This window comes from Coloeus monedula (assembly GCF_965178545.1).
Source record: "Coloeus monedula genome assembly, chromosome: 6".
In the NCBI taxonomy this organism is placed as follows: Eukaryota; Metazoa; Chordata; class Aves; order Passeriformes; family Corvidae; genus Coloeus; species Coloeus monedula.
Genome location: NC_138786.1, coordinates 48,240,582 through 48,256,526, shown reverse-complemented (window position 1 = coordinate 48,256,526; position 15,945 = coordinate 48,240,582). Strand labels below are relative to the sequence as shown.

Sequence of the window (15,945 nt, the reverse complement as noted above, 5' to 3'; positions counted from 1 at the left end):
ATCACTGCCCTCGACCTGCTGGCAACACTGATGCTAATGCAGCCTGCGCTATCAATAGCCTTTTTTCCAGCTGGGGCATCTTGCTGGCTCCTGCTCACCTTGGGTGTCCACCAGGACCCCCAGGTGCATTCCTGTCAAGCTGCCTTTGAGCTGGGGGCCCCCAGCATACATGGTGCCCGGGTTTGTTCCTTCCCAGGTGCAGGACTTCGCACTTCCAAGTCTTTTCTGAAGGTTTTGATGAGGTTCCTGTCATTCCTCCAGCCTGTTGAGGTCCCTCTGGATGGCAGCACAGCCCTTTGACATACCAGTTCAGCAAACATACTTGGGCTCATGAACAGGATCAGGCCCAGTATCAGTCTCTGGGATACACTGCTAGTTACTGGCCTTCAGCTGGACTTTGTGTCACTGATCACCACCTCCTGGGCTCAGCTTTAGGTGTGATTCTTAACCAGTGGAAAAATGGCTGAACGTATCCTTCCTCCCACTGAGGCTGCACTGAGTTATACTGCTCAAGTGTGTTGCAGGCTTAAAGTGTGCAAGTGTGGCCAGATGACACATTGCTGCTTAACTGTCACCTTAGAGTGTCTGAGACCACGGCAGTTCTGAAATACTGAGCATGTAAGTTCCTACGTACATTCTGGTTTATAATTATCAAGAAAATGATTGTTCAAATACACAAGATATCTGTGATAATTATGAGACATCCTTGTGCTTTGGCATTGTCAACCATTGTTTCACAAGAAGTGCTAGTTAACAGCTTGTTCAAAACTTGCAAGGAGCTGAGTCAAATAGTGATTAGAGGTGGAGTTAAAAAGAAGTTCTTGAAGTTGACTAAATATTTATGCAGTTTAAAAAGGAAAAGCCAAAGACTTCTTGATCAAAAGAAAGCAAAATGTCTTTTTGGGGGTGGGTGTGTGGGGGGGTGGGGATTGTATGTGTGTATGTGTGGGATTGTTTCAAACCAAGGTGTGGATTATTCAGTTGATAATTCCTGAGATGTCTGTGCATTTTACATTCCATGTATCTCTTTGAAAAAATTTCATTGTTTAATTATTCTGATTTTAAAGGTTTATTGAGTATGTTCAGAGCTTAAAATGTTACCCTGTTAAAGTAGAGAAAAAATTTATTATCCCTTAGTGTGTGTCATTTTTTGCATCTGAAAGAGGGGAAAATAAGCTGCCTATTAAAATTTAGTGTATTTAAGTAAATGTACTAAGGGGGCCATGCCCTGTGAAATCAAAACAAAGAGGGGGAAGCGAAGAGAGAAGTATCTTTGACTTCTGATTTCAGACTACCAGATATACTAGCATTTGTACCAGTGGTAATATTAAACACCAAGAAAACTAGAAATAGATAGGATAGGAAGGTAATGTGTTTTCAGAGGCTTGATGGTAAAGTGGGAGAAGCACTGGGTTGTTCAGTAAGGTACTAGCTACTCTGAGACCCAAATTTTGTTATTTACTCTTGAACATGATTTCTCTGTGAACATGGTCAATTAATTTAATCCATTTCTAGCTCAGCTTTCTTCCTTCCCAAAAGGAACACTTTACTTAAGGAATTAGGTTTGCGATGTGCCTTTCACGAAACGGATTTGAAAATGTAAACTCTTACTGCAAACAGCCTGATTCCAAAGCTGTGCCCAGAACCAGGATCAGTTCTCACTTCTCTGTAGTAACTGCTGAAGGTGACTGTGGGTTATCCTGGGCATGTTACCATTCACAAGTTAGATGATAGTGTCATAATGTTGTGATGAGAAAAGAAGTTGATAGCCTTATTTTATGGAAACTGAAATAGAGGATTTGAAGATCCTTTTAATATGTTCTATTAGCACACAAAAAGTAAAAAGAAATTTTAGAAGATGAATATCCATTATATTGAAAATATACCTTCTTTTGTTTCTGAGAACTCTTCAATAATTTTAAATACATAACTTAGTTTATGGGATTAGAATGAAGTAATTAAAAGTAGGTCCATCAGTCTTGCCACTAATATATAAAATTGGTGATTCTTTCTATCTGTAAATTAGTGCCAGATACTATCTCTCTGTATCCCTTACAGTAACTGCTGTCTGTGAGGTTGAACACAATGGTAGTTACTTGAGTGAAAATGTAGCTTGAATTACAATGGCTGACTTGATTTCTTTCTTTGTGGTGTGTTTCAGGCTAACCGTGATGCTGTGCTGAGCAGAATACCAGAACACAAGAATGATCGTATCATCAGTTTGCAAAGTGCATCTGTAGTCTACGATTTACTTACGATAGCCTTGGGAAGAAGAGGCCAATATGAAATGCTTTCAGAGGTTTGTTGAGAGTTGCGAATATTCCTGTGTCATTGTTGATATTTTCAGTTAATTGTGGTAATTGTGGTAGTAATAAAGGGCTAAAACTAATATAGGACATTGTTATTCTGACTGCTTTCTAAATACAGGAGGTAGTTTCCACCCCAAAATGTTTGCTGTCTAAATTTATACAAGTGACTTGAGGTGGCCAAACAGAGAAGTTGTGTGGAAGGTGTGGTAAATGTTTAATGCCACAGAAATTCACATGATTTTTAGGTGGGGATGCATGGATCTGCTTAAAAGGGTACATATTAAATGGGCAGAGCAAGAAGGAATGGCAAAAAATAAAAGTTGTTCTGGATATAGAAGTGGTAGATATAATTTCCTAGGAAAAATGTTTGTAATGAATGAAAAAGGATTTCAGAAGAAAACTTTCTTTTACACTTCTTAATATTTGAGGTGATCCATAGTCCTTGCAGTTTGTAATTGTTTTGAAGTTAATAAAAAGGAAATGAAGTTAATAAAAAAATTTTCAGGTCTTTGGGAAATGTGTTACTTACCTCAATGTCTTATGTTTAATTATGTGGCATGCTTGTGTTTTGTTAGATTGTGGCAACTGCTTCAGGAAACTGCCAAGTTTGTTAACAGTTTTATACCTGAGAAACAGCTACAGCTCTTTGGGCAGAGCAGATCTTTCTGCTGCTCAAACAGTGCTCACTCAGCAGCAGGATACTGTTGCCGACAACAATTAATTATTGGTATCCAGGAAGAGTACTTCAGCATATGTGCTAGGAAGGCATACCCAGGAGCTGGTTTGTTAAGAAACGGTTTCTCTCTGCCATAATAGAGGACTTCTATTAAGAAAAAGATGAAAAAAAAGGGCTCAGTTCTTCTTTGGTATATGTTGATAGTCACCCATTAATCTGCATCTCACGTGATGTTAAACCCTCAGTTTAGGTGTTCTTTTTCTTGAAAGTATTACCTAGCTGCCAGTTGGGATACAAGTCAGTTTAAATCAGTACAGTGGAAGGTGTTTCACAGAACAAAGGAGTACGAAGACAGGACCAGCCCTACAACATAATCTAATCAGGAATATTTCCATTTACTTGCCACCACAGACACTATCCCCTTGATATGGTTTTAGGCAGGTGCACCAAAGGTGCAAGAGGTGGCCCATCCATATATTTCAGTCTAGAACCCAACAAGTATTGTAAAAAACCCAAGAGGCCAAAAAACCTTGAAAACTTTGATTTTTTTTTTTCTTTAAGTGACTGACAACCTTTCCATTTTATATAGTAGCCTAGCAACTGGGCAAGGATAGAGGAGCCCTGGGTTCCAAATCTGATTCTTATGTTTTGTCTGGTGTCATGATGGTTGTTTGTTATTGTTGTTGTTGTTGTGGATTTTTTGTGTTTTTTAGAATGTTAAACAACCATTATATTTACAGGAACATAACAGGTTCCTGGGATTCTTTACGGTCTCCTTTGGGACACTTTGGGTAGCATTTATGTCACAATAGATACAACTTCTTGCTTCCAGTTCTTCTTACATTTCTTAACAGGGAAGGATTTTGACTTCATCAGGAAGGCTGGAGGTATCTCTTAGCCATGTTCTTAGCCAAGTGTCTTGAAGTGTAGGACATTACCCCGAAGGGTAGAAGGAAAGACTTACAGTCCCCTCACATAGAGGAAAGCATAGCACTTGTTTCCGTCACTGCTTGTGTGATTTCTCCTGTAGCTGACAGATGGTACTGCTTGTTCCTTCTGTCCTTTGGGCACAATTGAATATTCTAAATAGTGGAAGACGTTTTAACTTGACTTAGATCTCTGATTTCAGTGCCTTTTTGGAACCTCTTGTGCTGGTGGTGATCTTCATTACAGACAAAAACAGGGCCATAAATATGTGGAAAGTAGGAGAGACTGCATGTTTGATGAGCTACTTGGTTGGGGGTTTTTAGTCATGGCCTTAGGCTTTGAAAGCTGAAGCCTACCTAAGGCTTGTTTTAAGGTCTTTTCTTCTTGTTGTTTTGTTTTGTTCTGTTTTTTTTTTAACCTAGCATCTTTTAGTCTAGCATCTTTGTGGTAATATTCCTACAAAATTGTATGTATATTCTTTTGAAATGTTTTTTGAAAATAAGAAAATAATTCCACTATGTTTGAAAAATACTTTCAATACAGAATAATTAAAATGTATTTGTTGTATGTACATGAACTATCTTTCCTGAATATGAAAAAAGTGATCTTATGAAGACCTGGTATAATAAGCAATACTTATTTTAGCGTACAGATATTCTAGATATATAGCTGCAGCAGGATCTTACCAGGAAATGTTTAGAACATCTCATTTCCTCCTATCCTTGTCATTCAAAGCACAGTGGAAAACACAGACTTTAAGAAGCTCTTGCAGTTTAGTGAGTAGAAGATATCTGCCCTCAAATCCTGCTGCCCATAGTCTGTAACTTTTCTAATTTGAAATATTACAATAAACACAAATTCAGAAATGTTAAAACATTCTGTTCAGTTATATAATAGGCATTTAATGTTTTAGGGCATCATTGTCTTTGAGCTGATTTTGATTGCTGTAGTGGAGCTGTTCTAGATTAAATCAGAAATTGGGAAATTATTCTAACTGTGGAAATGGTATGCACCCACCAGTTCCATTATCTTATTGCTGTCTTCTGGTTTAGCTGATTACATACAGAAGTAGTTGGTTGTTATATAAGAACATTAAGTGATCAAAAATCTGTCTCATCCATGTTAAACTGCTCTAATGCCAAGTCACGTTCTTAACTGAAAAGGGCTCATGTTTTTATCCAGTTTGTATATAATGGGCTTTCAGTTTCTTAGGGTGGCTTCAAATAGATGGAGGAGCTTTATACTGTCAATTCTTTCCTGAACAGAAGTACTCTGCTTGTAATCAAGTTAGTTTTTAAGCTTTGTAGGATGATATAGGCGTGTTACAGTAATCCCCGCTGTAACAGGATGCAAGGTATTGAGCTTATAAGTGTCCTACTAGAAGAGATATTTTGCAGTCCAGACATTTTCCTACATGTTCATAATTTCATCTTTCAGCTCTCTAACTTCAAGCATATACTTTTCAGGAGACCGTAGTGCTAAACAACCAAATTCAGTAGTGTGTTCAACATAGCCTGTTCATATAGTGATTTGTGATTATTTACAAGGCAATATCAACATTTGCATTTTCCGTAGGAGAGGGATTGTACAGAATGTGTTTTCAAGTAGTTAAGTCATTTGCCATTATCCTGAACATTGTCTTAACTTGCAGTCTGCCTGGTGACTATTGCTTGTTATGTAGTTCTTGTTAAAGGCTGTACGTCTTTGAAACTCCTTGTTGTTACTTTGTTCAGGAGAACCCAGTTTAAGAGGTTTTCATGTTGTTGTGTAGGTCACAAACACATCTATCCATTCATCCCTTACCCCCACATACGCTAAGGGCTGGTTTTGTCATCTTACAAAGAAAAGAAAAGTCATGTATCTTGTCACTTTTTTTACTGAGCAGGGCCAAGTAAATAGAACTTGAAGTCAAGCAAAAAAATAGTAGATATATTATTAGTATGTTGAAACTCAGACCTTTTTGGATAACCTACAGTTGTGTCCTGTGCCCTTACAGTTGCAAATTATAAAACCCTAAAGTATCAATTTCTTAATCCTCATTTTCTGCAGTTAGAATTGGTAATTAATTTTTAATTGAGCAAGGCCTAGAGAAGAAATTTTACATTTTTTACAGTACTTACGTACGCATCTTTGTGAAGTATCTAAAATAATAGAAGAAATCACACATAACTTACTTGTTTCTTTCTGTGCTCTTTTTGTTTTCACTTATGAAAAGTCCAACGGGAAAATAAATCCTGTCTTGTTTTTCATAAATAGACATTTAATTAACTTACTACACATGCAACCTAATGAACCTTTAACAGCAATATTAGAAAGTATTTGGTTTTAGACATTTCATTCCTTTACAATAATATAACAAAAGTTCTATTAAGTAATAGTCTTGATATTGGATATTTTGTAGTAGGATAAATTCTAGTGTGCATTAGTTACATGTAGCAAATAATGCACTTCCCTTTTGTTTCATTTTCAGTGCTGTTCTTTGCTTCAGATTCTGGTCTAGTGTGGGACCACACTGCACACCTTGTTGTGCTTTCTGTAATGTTAATGCTGAGTTTGTATGGGAAAAATAATTCATGTTTTTATGGTGTAAAATATACACTGTAGCTCTCAGAGCAGAAAAGTTGCCTCCTGTAATTGGACTCTGCAGACTAGAAAATTAATTCCTAAATCGGTTTATTGCAGAAAAGTGTTTCACCTTTTTGCTATTTAGAACAGGCCTGATTGGTTAAAATTAACATAGCAAAATGAAATTATTCTTATTGACAACAGCAGATATGAAACATACAAAATTATTGTATAATACTAATTTCATATATTTAATCTCAGTGTATTAATAATGATTTTCCTTTTGGCATTCAGTTAGTTTGTTTAAAATCTCAGCAGAATATGGAGTGTGAAGTTAAAATTTTTACAAATAGAAATAATACTTCAAGGTGAATCTTTATATACCGCCCCTCCTTTTAAATGGTACTTGTAAGTGCTTGTGGTACTGTTGCTTATTAAGTATTCATGACTTAGGAAGAGAGTGTGTACAATTTTCCTTTTCACTTAAGACTTATCTCCTACTTTTTACAGATGGTATCTTCAGTAAGGTGATATTAATCATTCCTTCTTTCAGACTATGTAATACAGTACCAGCAGGAGTATTTAAACAAACATAGTAAACGGGAAATCAATTTTCTGTTAAATTCTTTTCCATATAGAATCTGACAGCTGTTTTCATGTATTTGCATAATTTAAAATTTTTATTACATGTAAGTTAGAGTCTATAAGAAAATCTTAATATTACTAGATAATACTACTAGATATTAGATACTAAAGTATCTTCTCAATAATTGAAGAGCATGACCTTAAATAACAATTTCCCCCCCATATTTAGTGTTTAGAAAGAGCCATGAAGTTTGCGTTTGAAGAGTTCCATCTCTGGTATCAGTTTGCATTGTCCTTGATGGCAGCAGGAAAAGTAAGTCTAAATTTTTTCTAATTCTTGTATTGATGGCATTTGATAACAATGTTCAGCTCTTCCATAGCTTTCATCTGTAGTGTTTCTGAAAATAATTCTAATCCTTAAATCAACTAAGTATGCCGTACTCCTGAATTTATTCCCAGTGCTGTACAAAGAATGTTGTTATTTGAACAGCTTCTAACCTGGGTGATGATAACAACTATCTTGCCAATAATCCTAAAATAAGCTGATTGAATACAAGTAGTGAGTTACACCAGATCCTATTATCCTGTAAAACTTGTTAAAGTGTGCTTTTGATGACTTAATTTATTTTATACTTAGGTACAAATTAATGCTGATTCGTGATGCTCTTGCTTTTTTTTTTCCTTTGGAAATTTCTGACTTTATCTTCTTTTATATTGCTGCCTTTGAGACTCTGTATTCTATGCAACTGATGGATTTTTTAAAAAAATTATCTAAACTAAGGACTTAAGTTTTGAGATGCTGTTCTCTGTTTTCAGTTCTTTTTGCTTTCCCTGTCATGTTACAGAAAATAAATGACATTCATTATGTAATGTAAACAACTAATTTTCTAAAATATCATTCTCAATGGGGATATTTTGCTTATTTTCAGTATGGGGGAAAGGAATGTATTTTCCTTAGAAAATTTTTAGCAGCACATTGGTTCTGAAGAGACTTGGTTCTTCTTCCAACTCTATTTACTTTGAGTTATCTTCCAAACTGTGATTAGATAGAGGCAAAATAAGTCAAAAAAAAGAGGAGCAGTGTCATTCTATCTTATATCAGACCTATTCCTATGTGCTGTTTTAACTCCCAAAGAACACCAAAACACTGCTTGTTTAGAAAACTGTCCCATTCCTTCTCTTTCATTTGCCTGTCTCAAATGCTGTGAGTTTACAGGCCTAGCAAAGTTTTAAATGCATCTCAAAACTTTTCTGAATTGTGTACCATTGGAATTACATTCTTAACCAATATTTCTCGGGGGATGCTTAATGATAGCTCATAGGAGTTAAATAACAACAGCAGTGCCTGAAGTCTTGTCTTGCACTGGCTTGAGGAGTTGTGACAAATTGTCACCAAAATGTGTAGTAATGTCTCCTTCACAAAGGAAAAATAAAGTAAATTGTGGAAATAGAAATCTTCTATCTGTGAAACATTTATGCTTTTCATAATTTCAATGGAAAATGTTTTAAACAGTCTGCTCGAGCTGTTAAAGTCTTGAAGGAATGTATACGTTTGAAACCCGATGATGCAACTATTCCACTCCTTGCTGCAAAGCTCTGTATGGGATCTCTGCACTGGGTAAGCTTTGCCCTCTGTCTTCTCAGCAAGAGCTGTAGTAAAATCTTGATTTAGATACGTAGCAAATACTTTTGCACAGTGATTGCATGCACTTGGACATATCTAAAAACACAGCACAGATATGAATATGCACATGTACATCCCTGTTTGAATGGCTAATTTGAAATACTTGACAGTGGTTATGTTTATCAAGGTAGCATATTTTGATACTGGTCTAAGACATAGCTTCAAATGTATGGGAATTGAAACATTGTTGGAAGACAGATTATAAATGCAGCTTCTGTTATTTTCTGCAAGAGGAAACTAACTTTTGGGAAGATAATGAGACAAATCTTTCATAATCAAGAGACTCTTCTGGTGATACCATGTTTGCAGGTAGCTGTGGTTTATGAATTCGTAGTAGGGACAGTTGAGTTGTATTTTAGATAAACTTGAAATCAGTGTATCTGTACAAAAAACATTAAAGTGATCGAAGATCATCGTGTTGTTTTCAAGATACTTGTGTAATTTTTAGAAGAATGAGTATATTTTAAAAAGAAGGAAAAGAGAAGGGAAAGGTCACATACAGAAATTGAGGAAGTGCTGTAGTAGCACAAACATGGCTTGTTGAGGCTGACAAAAATATAGCCTTAATTAAGGTATATCCTAGTTCTGTAAATTGTTCCCTATGGATTGAGTCTGTATGGAGTAGCTTACTGTACTTAGCATTTATTGTTACTGGAATGGATTCAAATGGGCTTTTTTTTCTTTCTAGATTATTAAATAGTGTGCTAACATGGGTGTGCAGTTAAACCTCGATTTTTTACGTGCTTCTCTGTTTATGAGTTTGCATCCATTCAGCAATGCAGTATTCGAAGCAGTTCTGCATGGATATACTGTTTTTATGCAGGGTAGGAGCCACAGTTCTTGTGATTGATTTTCCTAAATAAATGGTTCATGGGTCAAGAACCATATTTATAAAGTGCAAAAATGGTAGATGGCAATGGTAGTATGGACCAGACATACCTTTTTTATTGGAAAAAAAAAGAAAAAAGGCAAAAGCACAATAAGTGTGTTTTGTGCCAGATTTCTCTCAACCATAGGAAGAGGTATTTCAGCTTAAAATCTGTGGTTTTTACTCAGTATTTGGCAAGAAAACTAAGTAATGAGAAATGAAATGGTCCTTCAAAGCAATCATGGCTGAGATTTTAACAGGTTCAGTGTACATAATACACATTGTGAGCATTCTGAGCATTCTTATAATTATAATGTAATATTTAGCTAGTTTTAGACTTACATGGATGTTTTATAATATTTTCAGTTGGAAGAAGCTGAAAGATTTGCCAAAGCAGTTGTTGATCTCGGGGACAAAACATCAGAGTTCAAAGCAAAAGGCTACTTGGCACTGGGATTGACTTACAGTCTGCAGGCTACTGATGGTAAGACAGGAATAAACATTCACATTTGGAAATTCCCATGCTGCCTAAAAAAGGATACCTGGCAGAATGGTAGACATGTAATTAAAGGTTCTGTGTGCAATCATTTTTTCAGTCAATGTATTAAAACTTCTTCAATTAGTGTGTGGAATGAAATCTCATCATCGTTCATATCACTGATTAAATATATCCTTTTTAGCATCTTTGCGAGGGATGCAAGAGGTCTTGCAGAGAAAGGCTCTTCTTGCATTTCAGAGGTGAGTGGGTGTTGATCTTTCCATTTCATTCTGCTGTATGTAGTGCAAAGCTTTTATTACGTGCTGAAAAGAGAGACTTGTAAAAGATTTTGTAATGACAGCTTCACCTCTGGGAGTCTCCTGTCATGAGAACAGAATGTATTTCTTTAGCATTTATTTCCACCATTTTCTGCCAGCATTACCTAAATTGATTTCTAAGGATTTCCCTTTTTTAAAAGACATTTGTGTTGCTCTCTAGTATAAAATATTTGTTCAAATATTCTGATCTAGAAGGAAAAAACACATGATGTAAGATTTCAAGTCATGGTTCAATGAGTGTTTCTAAGAGCTGTCCACTGATCAGATTGTATAGGAGGCTTTTGCAATTATCTCTGTAGGAGCAGAGCAATAATTGAGGCCCTGCTGCTGGGGCTGAGGGGTGAAGTGCAGGTGGTGAGGTAGTAAGCTAGGGGAAAATGAAAATTCTATCTGGAGATGTAACAGTGTAGGCAATGACAATGCAAATGTCATCTTCCAAGTGCATTACCTGGAAGCAATGCCATTGGGGATGACAGTAGTTCATTCTCGTGGACTCTGCAAACGAAATGACAATAAACATGTGAATGAGAACATTTCTACACTAATTATAGAAGAAACAAATCTTGATGACAAAGCTGGAAAAAGGGCTGCAGCATCTAAATATGTCTTTTATGTTTATATACCCTTGAAAACCCTTCTTTGGTGAGAGAAGCCTAAATGTAGGGAAACAGATTTGTGCATTATTGTAAAAATGAAGTCCTGGCTTTTTGGTGGTGATTTTGTATCTGAGGGGATAGGACTGAAAATGTGTTTTGCAGGTAACTTTAGAGTGAGGCTGGTATGTGTTGGTACTTCTTTGTTCTGTGTTGTCTTAGCAATTCCTTGGTATGTAAATATATTTTAACATTGCTCTTCCTGTTCCTTAGTGGTTTTAATTAGTTTTTTACTACTTCAGCATTTTCTCCATGTTGAAACTGAACTTTCTGCCTCCTGATTTATAACTCAGTTCCTCATCCGTTCCTCTTACCACTACTGACTTAATCATCACTATTTCAAGAAGTACTGTACTAACCGTTTTTCACCAATTCTGCTCATTCACTACTTTTGAGACCCTGATAGTGAATTGCTTCCTTCTGAGGGTTCTTGAAACAGCAAGGGGTGAAATGGACTGAAGCTAACCCATTTCAGTTCAGCATCTGTTGACCCTGTTCTCCAGTTCAGTATAGTGATTCCCAAAATTCTGAGAGTCAACTTCTTGGATGGCTCAAAGCGCCATCCAGCCTGGCCTTGAACACTGCTAGGGATGGGGCATCCACAGCTTCTCTGGACATGTTCCAGTGCCTCACCACCCTCATAGTGAAGAATTTCTTCCTAATATTTAATCTAAACCTACTCTCTTTCAGTTTGAAGACACAACCCCTTTCCTATCCTTACATGCCCTTGTAGAAATCTCCTCTCCAGCTCTCCTGTAGGACCCCTTTAGGTACTGGAAGGTGTTGTAACATCTTCCTGAGCCTTCTTTTCTCTGGGCTGAACAATCCCAACTCTCTCAGCTTGTCTCTAAAGGAGAGGTGCTTCAGCCCTCTGGTCATTTTTGTGGCCCTCCTCTGGACTTAACTCCAAGAGGTCCATATCCTCCCTATGCTGGGGACCCCACACCTGGACACAGCCCTCCAGATGGGGTGTCATGAAGGTGGAATAGAAAGGGAGAATCACCTCCCCTGCCCTGTAGTCACACTTCTTTTGATGCAGCCTAACACATGGTTGGCTTTCTGGCCTGTAAAAGCACATTGCCAGGTCATGTCAATATTCAGCTTCTTATCACTGTGAAATTACTCTTTCTCAATCTCTGTTCAAATATTGTTGCTTGGTTGTGTGTTATGTTGCCTTTCACCCAGCACACTAGTCATGCCCACTTTCTCTTACCACATCTGAAAAATGAATGTTTTCCAGGAGAAGAAAGTTGAATTCTCCATCTCCTACCAGTTTATAAAGCAAGCAGCCTGTACTGGGCTGTGTATTTTGGTGTGCCTGTTTTTTAAAATAATTTTTTTCTGGATTTTTAAAATCACCTACCTAGAGGGCCAGTTCCTGAAGAAATAAATGTCCTGAAGAAATACATTTACATTTTGGACCATTGCCTGAGCCAGATGTCAAGGCTTACCAATTTGTGATGGTGGCCATTCAAGAAGGTGCTTATTGCTCTCTTCACACAGTACTGAGGGGGTGTTCGTTTCACTAAATTTCTTTTTTTTAAAATTTTGGAAGACTTTCAGTGCTTTTCCTGTGGTTGGTGTGAACTGAAGTTTCACAGACCTCACCAAATGGCAGATAGATAGTAACAGCTTTATTCTTTCACTATCTGAAACTTGGGTGACTGAATAAGAACGCTCTAAGTTAAAATCTCTTGTTCTTGTTTAGTATTGCTTAATTTGAGAATTTAAATTTAAAAAAGGTCTGGTCCTGGAAACTGTTGGGCTTTACCTGTGCATCTAGTCTCCAATTTACAGGTGAAGTTAACAAAATGTGGAACTGTCCCTTAATAACTTAAAACTGCTTTGAAGCATGCTGGGTGTAGTTGCTAAACTAAGGGACCTGTACAGCTCTTTGGACTTGAGAAGACAGAAATGGACAGGTCAGAAGCAGAAGGTTCTCTGTGGTTGTAGTGGTTTAAAGGTCAGTTTTGATCCTTCCTCCCAATGGAAGCAACTCGCATGTTCCAAAGATGATTATTGCACGTCGTAGTTCTAAATGAGCCTCCATTAAAAGAATGCAACAAATGTAAATAAAGGAATAGTTCCAGGCTTCCTACCCAGTACTTACTGCACATCATTTTGGGGTGCAGCTATAATTATTTTTTTGTGTCTATGCTCCAGCATCCCTGTGCTAAAAAGCTCTTATCTTGCAGCAGAAAGATTGTATTACAGGGGGAAACAGTAGAGTGTATTACAAGAACAATTTCCGTGGGATAGTAAAATGACTCAGACTCAGTGTGCGTGTTTGACTGAAACTGTAAAAAGAAGAGAACAAATATAATTTTTTTAAAAGGTGGGAAAAAGTTGATATAATTCATCTCTTTAAAGGCATGGTGTTCTGGGGAATTCGTGTTTGGATTTTTTTTCCCTTTTTCTTTGTAAGAAAACTTAATTTAAGGAATTTTTATTATAAATATTCTAAGTAATGAAATCTAGTGTTTGTTTAGGAGTACAGTTTATTTGAAGAATCATTTTGTATTAAAGATTTATTTTTAAGATTTAAGCTGAAATGACATAATTGTTTTCTATTAAAAATGATTTTTCACGTCCCAAGGTGCTTCCTTTAAAACAAGGATGATTAAGAATTATAAGAAAAGTTGCTGAAATGAACACCACTTAAACCAAAATATGAGTATACATGTAGTGAAGAGATCTGAATATGAATAAATGAATATATATACATTTATGGGTATGTCTAACCTGTCGGAACAAGGGGAAAATTCACTTTTTGTTTTGTTTCTTTGTTTTTAAGGGCTCACAGTTTGTCTCCAACGGATCATTTGGCAGCATTTTACTTGGCACTGCAGCTTGCCATATCCAGACAGGTTAGTTATGTTTTAAAAGTGCAGTATCATGCTGTCATATGAAGATTAGAATTTGTATCTGTTGATGAATACAGATGAATATTTCTTCAATAAAAACCTGGTTTTCCTTGTGCACATATTCATATATAGGGAAAAATACTGAAATACTGAAAAAAAATAGTGAAATACTCTCTCCAAACACCTTCAGTCTTATGCAGTTCTCCAGAGTTCTGCCAATATTTCCAGCTCTAGGATCAGAAATAAGACAGAAGTAATTCCACTTGCTTCAGCGTTTATGTTGCTAGAGAGAAAAAAGTCAGTTTTTACAGTGTTTTTACCTATTATGTGTAATCTCTGCTCAGATCCTGGAGAGTGGAGGTCTTGAATCTAGTCTTTAACCATCTTGACAGTGCTTAAATCTTGAATACGGACTAGTACCCATGCCCTTCCTGAATACCTGTATGAGGCTTGGTTGTTGTGAACAAAATTACAAAAACTTGTTTAAGAAAACTGGAAAACATTTTGACGCTATAAAAGAGATCAGAGCTTAGTCCAGCTTGTACAGCTGGTATGTTTAAGGCATTCTACCATACATCACGTGAATTTGGATAATGTGGAACTGCTTTCTATATATCATGGTAAGCCTCTTCCTATGTCATGTTTATTTCATAAAGTAGCCCTGAGCACAGTTGTTTACATTCTCTAGGTGACTACTTTTCATCGCTAATGAGTAGCACAGACCTTGGACTATGTCACTTTAGAATGGAATGGATTGTCACTTTACTAGCACAAAATATTTTTGAGTAGCAGGCTATGACTCTGTACTTCTGAATTCCAAAATTCTTGTGTTGCTTAATTAAATTTCCTGGTTTTAACACTTACTGTGAACAAAAAAAACTTACTTTGAACAAAAACACAGGCAGCTGAGGAGATAATGAAATTCTACATGAAGAAAAGTTACTGTTGCTGTCTAACTGTACATTTCAGTTAAACATTGCAATTAAAATATTTTCAAAATCATATAAAAATACAGCCAGGACTTGAAAGAGAATATTTTAAGGGGCTGAAGGGAACTGTTTTATAAAAACATGTATCTTACTTTCCCGGGTTAATATATTATTTAATTTTCAGTGTTCACCGCAGAGCATCAGGTGCATTTTAAACTTCTGAGCAGTGTCTTACAGGAGTGTATAGAATTCTACATGTTATCTGGGTGAACATTTTGAAAATTTTATGGATGTCAATTAAGTAAAAGGCAATACTTCTAATAGTGGTGCTTTCTTTTTCTGCCTTTTTTTTTTTTTTTTTTTTTTTTTTTTAAATCAGATACCAGAAGCTTTGGGTTATGTTCGTCAGGCTCTGCAGCTACAAGGAGATGATGCCAACTCTCTTCATCTCCTTGCACTCTTGCTATCAGCCCAGAAACACTATCATGATGCTTTGAATATCATTGATATGGCCTTGAGTGAATATCCAGAAAATTTTATGTGAGTGAATGTCATGTTTCCTTTCTACGCTTTCTCTAGTATTTATTTTTCCTGGATTCTCATCTCATTCATTTCAAGAGGGGATTGATTTGAAGATTGGTCTATTTTCTTTTTCCAGCAGTCTTCCTTCCTGGCCATTTAGCGCAAGTCTGCTTATTAAAGGCCTGTTAAACAGGGAAAAAGGATTTGGTTTGGAAGGGAGGTTAGAGCTGGATAGGTGATCTTTCTTTGTTTTTTTCTACACCCTCTGTGTAGATAATTTCTCCCTATTGCATGCTTTATAGTATGTTTGTGTCTTCTATTTTTATGCAATATTCCAAGAAGGATAAATAGGACTTAACTATTAGCTAGGACAGATTTATCCCATCCTACAGATAACTCTATGGATATGTAACCTATTTTGTAAAATACACCATGAACAGAGAATCTCCACATTTGCTTAGACAATAACAATTCATCTGAAGTTGGCTGATGGACAACTAAATAAGTGAACAGGGAAGAAGCATGTTTGCTAAATGTTCTCTTGTTT

General features: G+C 36.4%; 1 protein-coding gene across 4 annotated transcripts in view; it reads left to right on the top strand.

Annotated features, from left to right (window-relative positions):
* The window catches only part of TTC7B (tetratricopeptide repeat domain 7B), a 129,564-nt gene that overhangs the window by 54,118 nt on the left and 59,501 nt on the right, over window positions 1-15,945 (top strand). For all 4 annotated transcript variants that reach the window (XM_082284521.1, XM_082284520.1, XM_082284519.1 and 1 more), the window contains 7 exons: window positions 2,162-2,299; window positions 7,292-7,375; window positions 8,576-8,680; window positions 9,981-10,098; window positions 10,295-10,352; window positions 13,878-13,950; window positions 15,256-15,416. In XM_082284521.1, coding sequence (XP_082140647.1) covers window positions 2,162-2,299; window positions 7,292-7,375; window positions 8,576-8,680; window positions 9,981-10,098; window positions 10,295-10,352; window positions 13,878-13,950; window positions 15,256-15,416 — 737 coding nt within the window. The remainder of the gene's footprint in view (window positions 1-2,161; window positions 2,300-7,291; window positions 7,376-8,575; window positions 8,681-9,980; window positions 10,099-10,294; window positions 10,353-13,877; window positions 13,951-15,255; window positions 15,417-15,945) is intronic.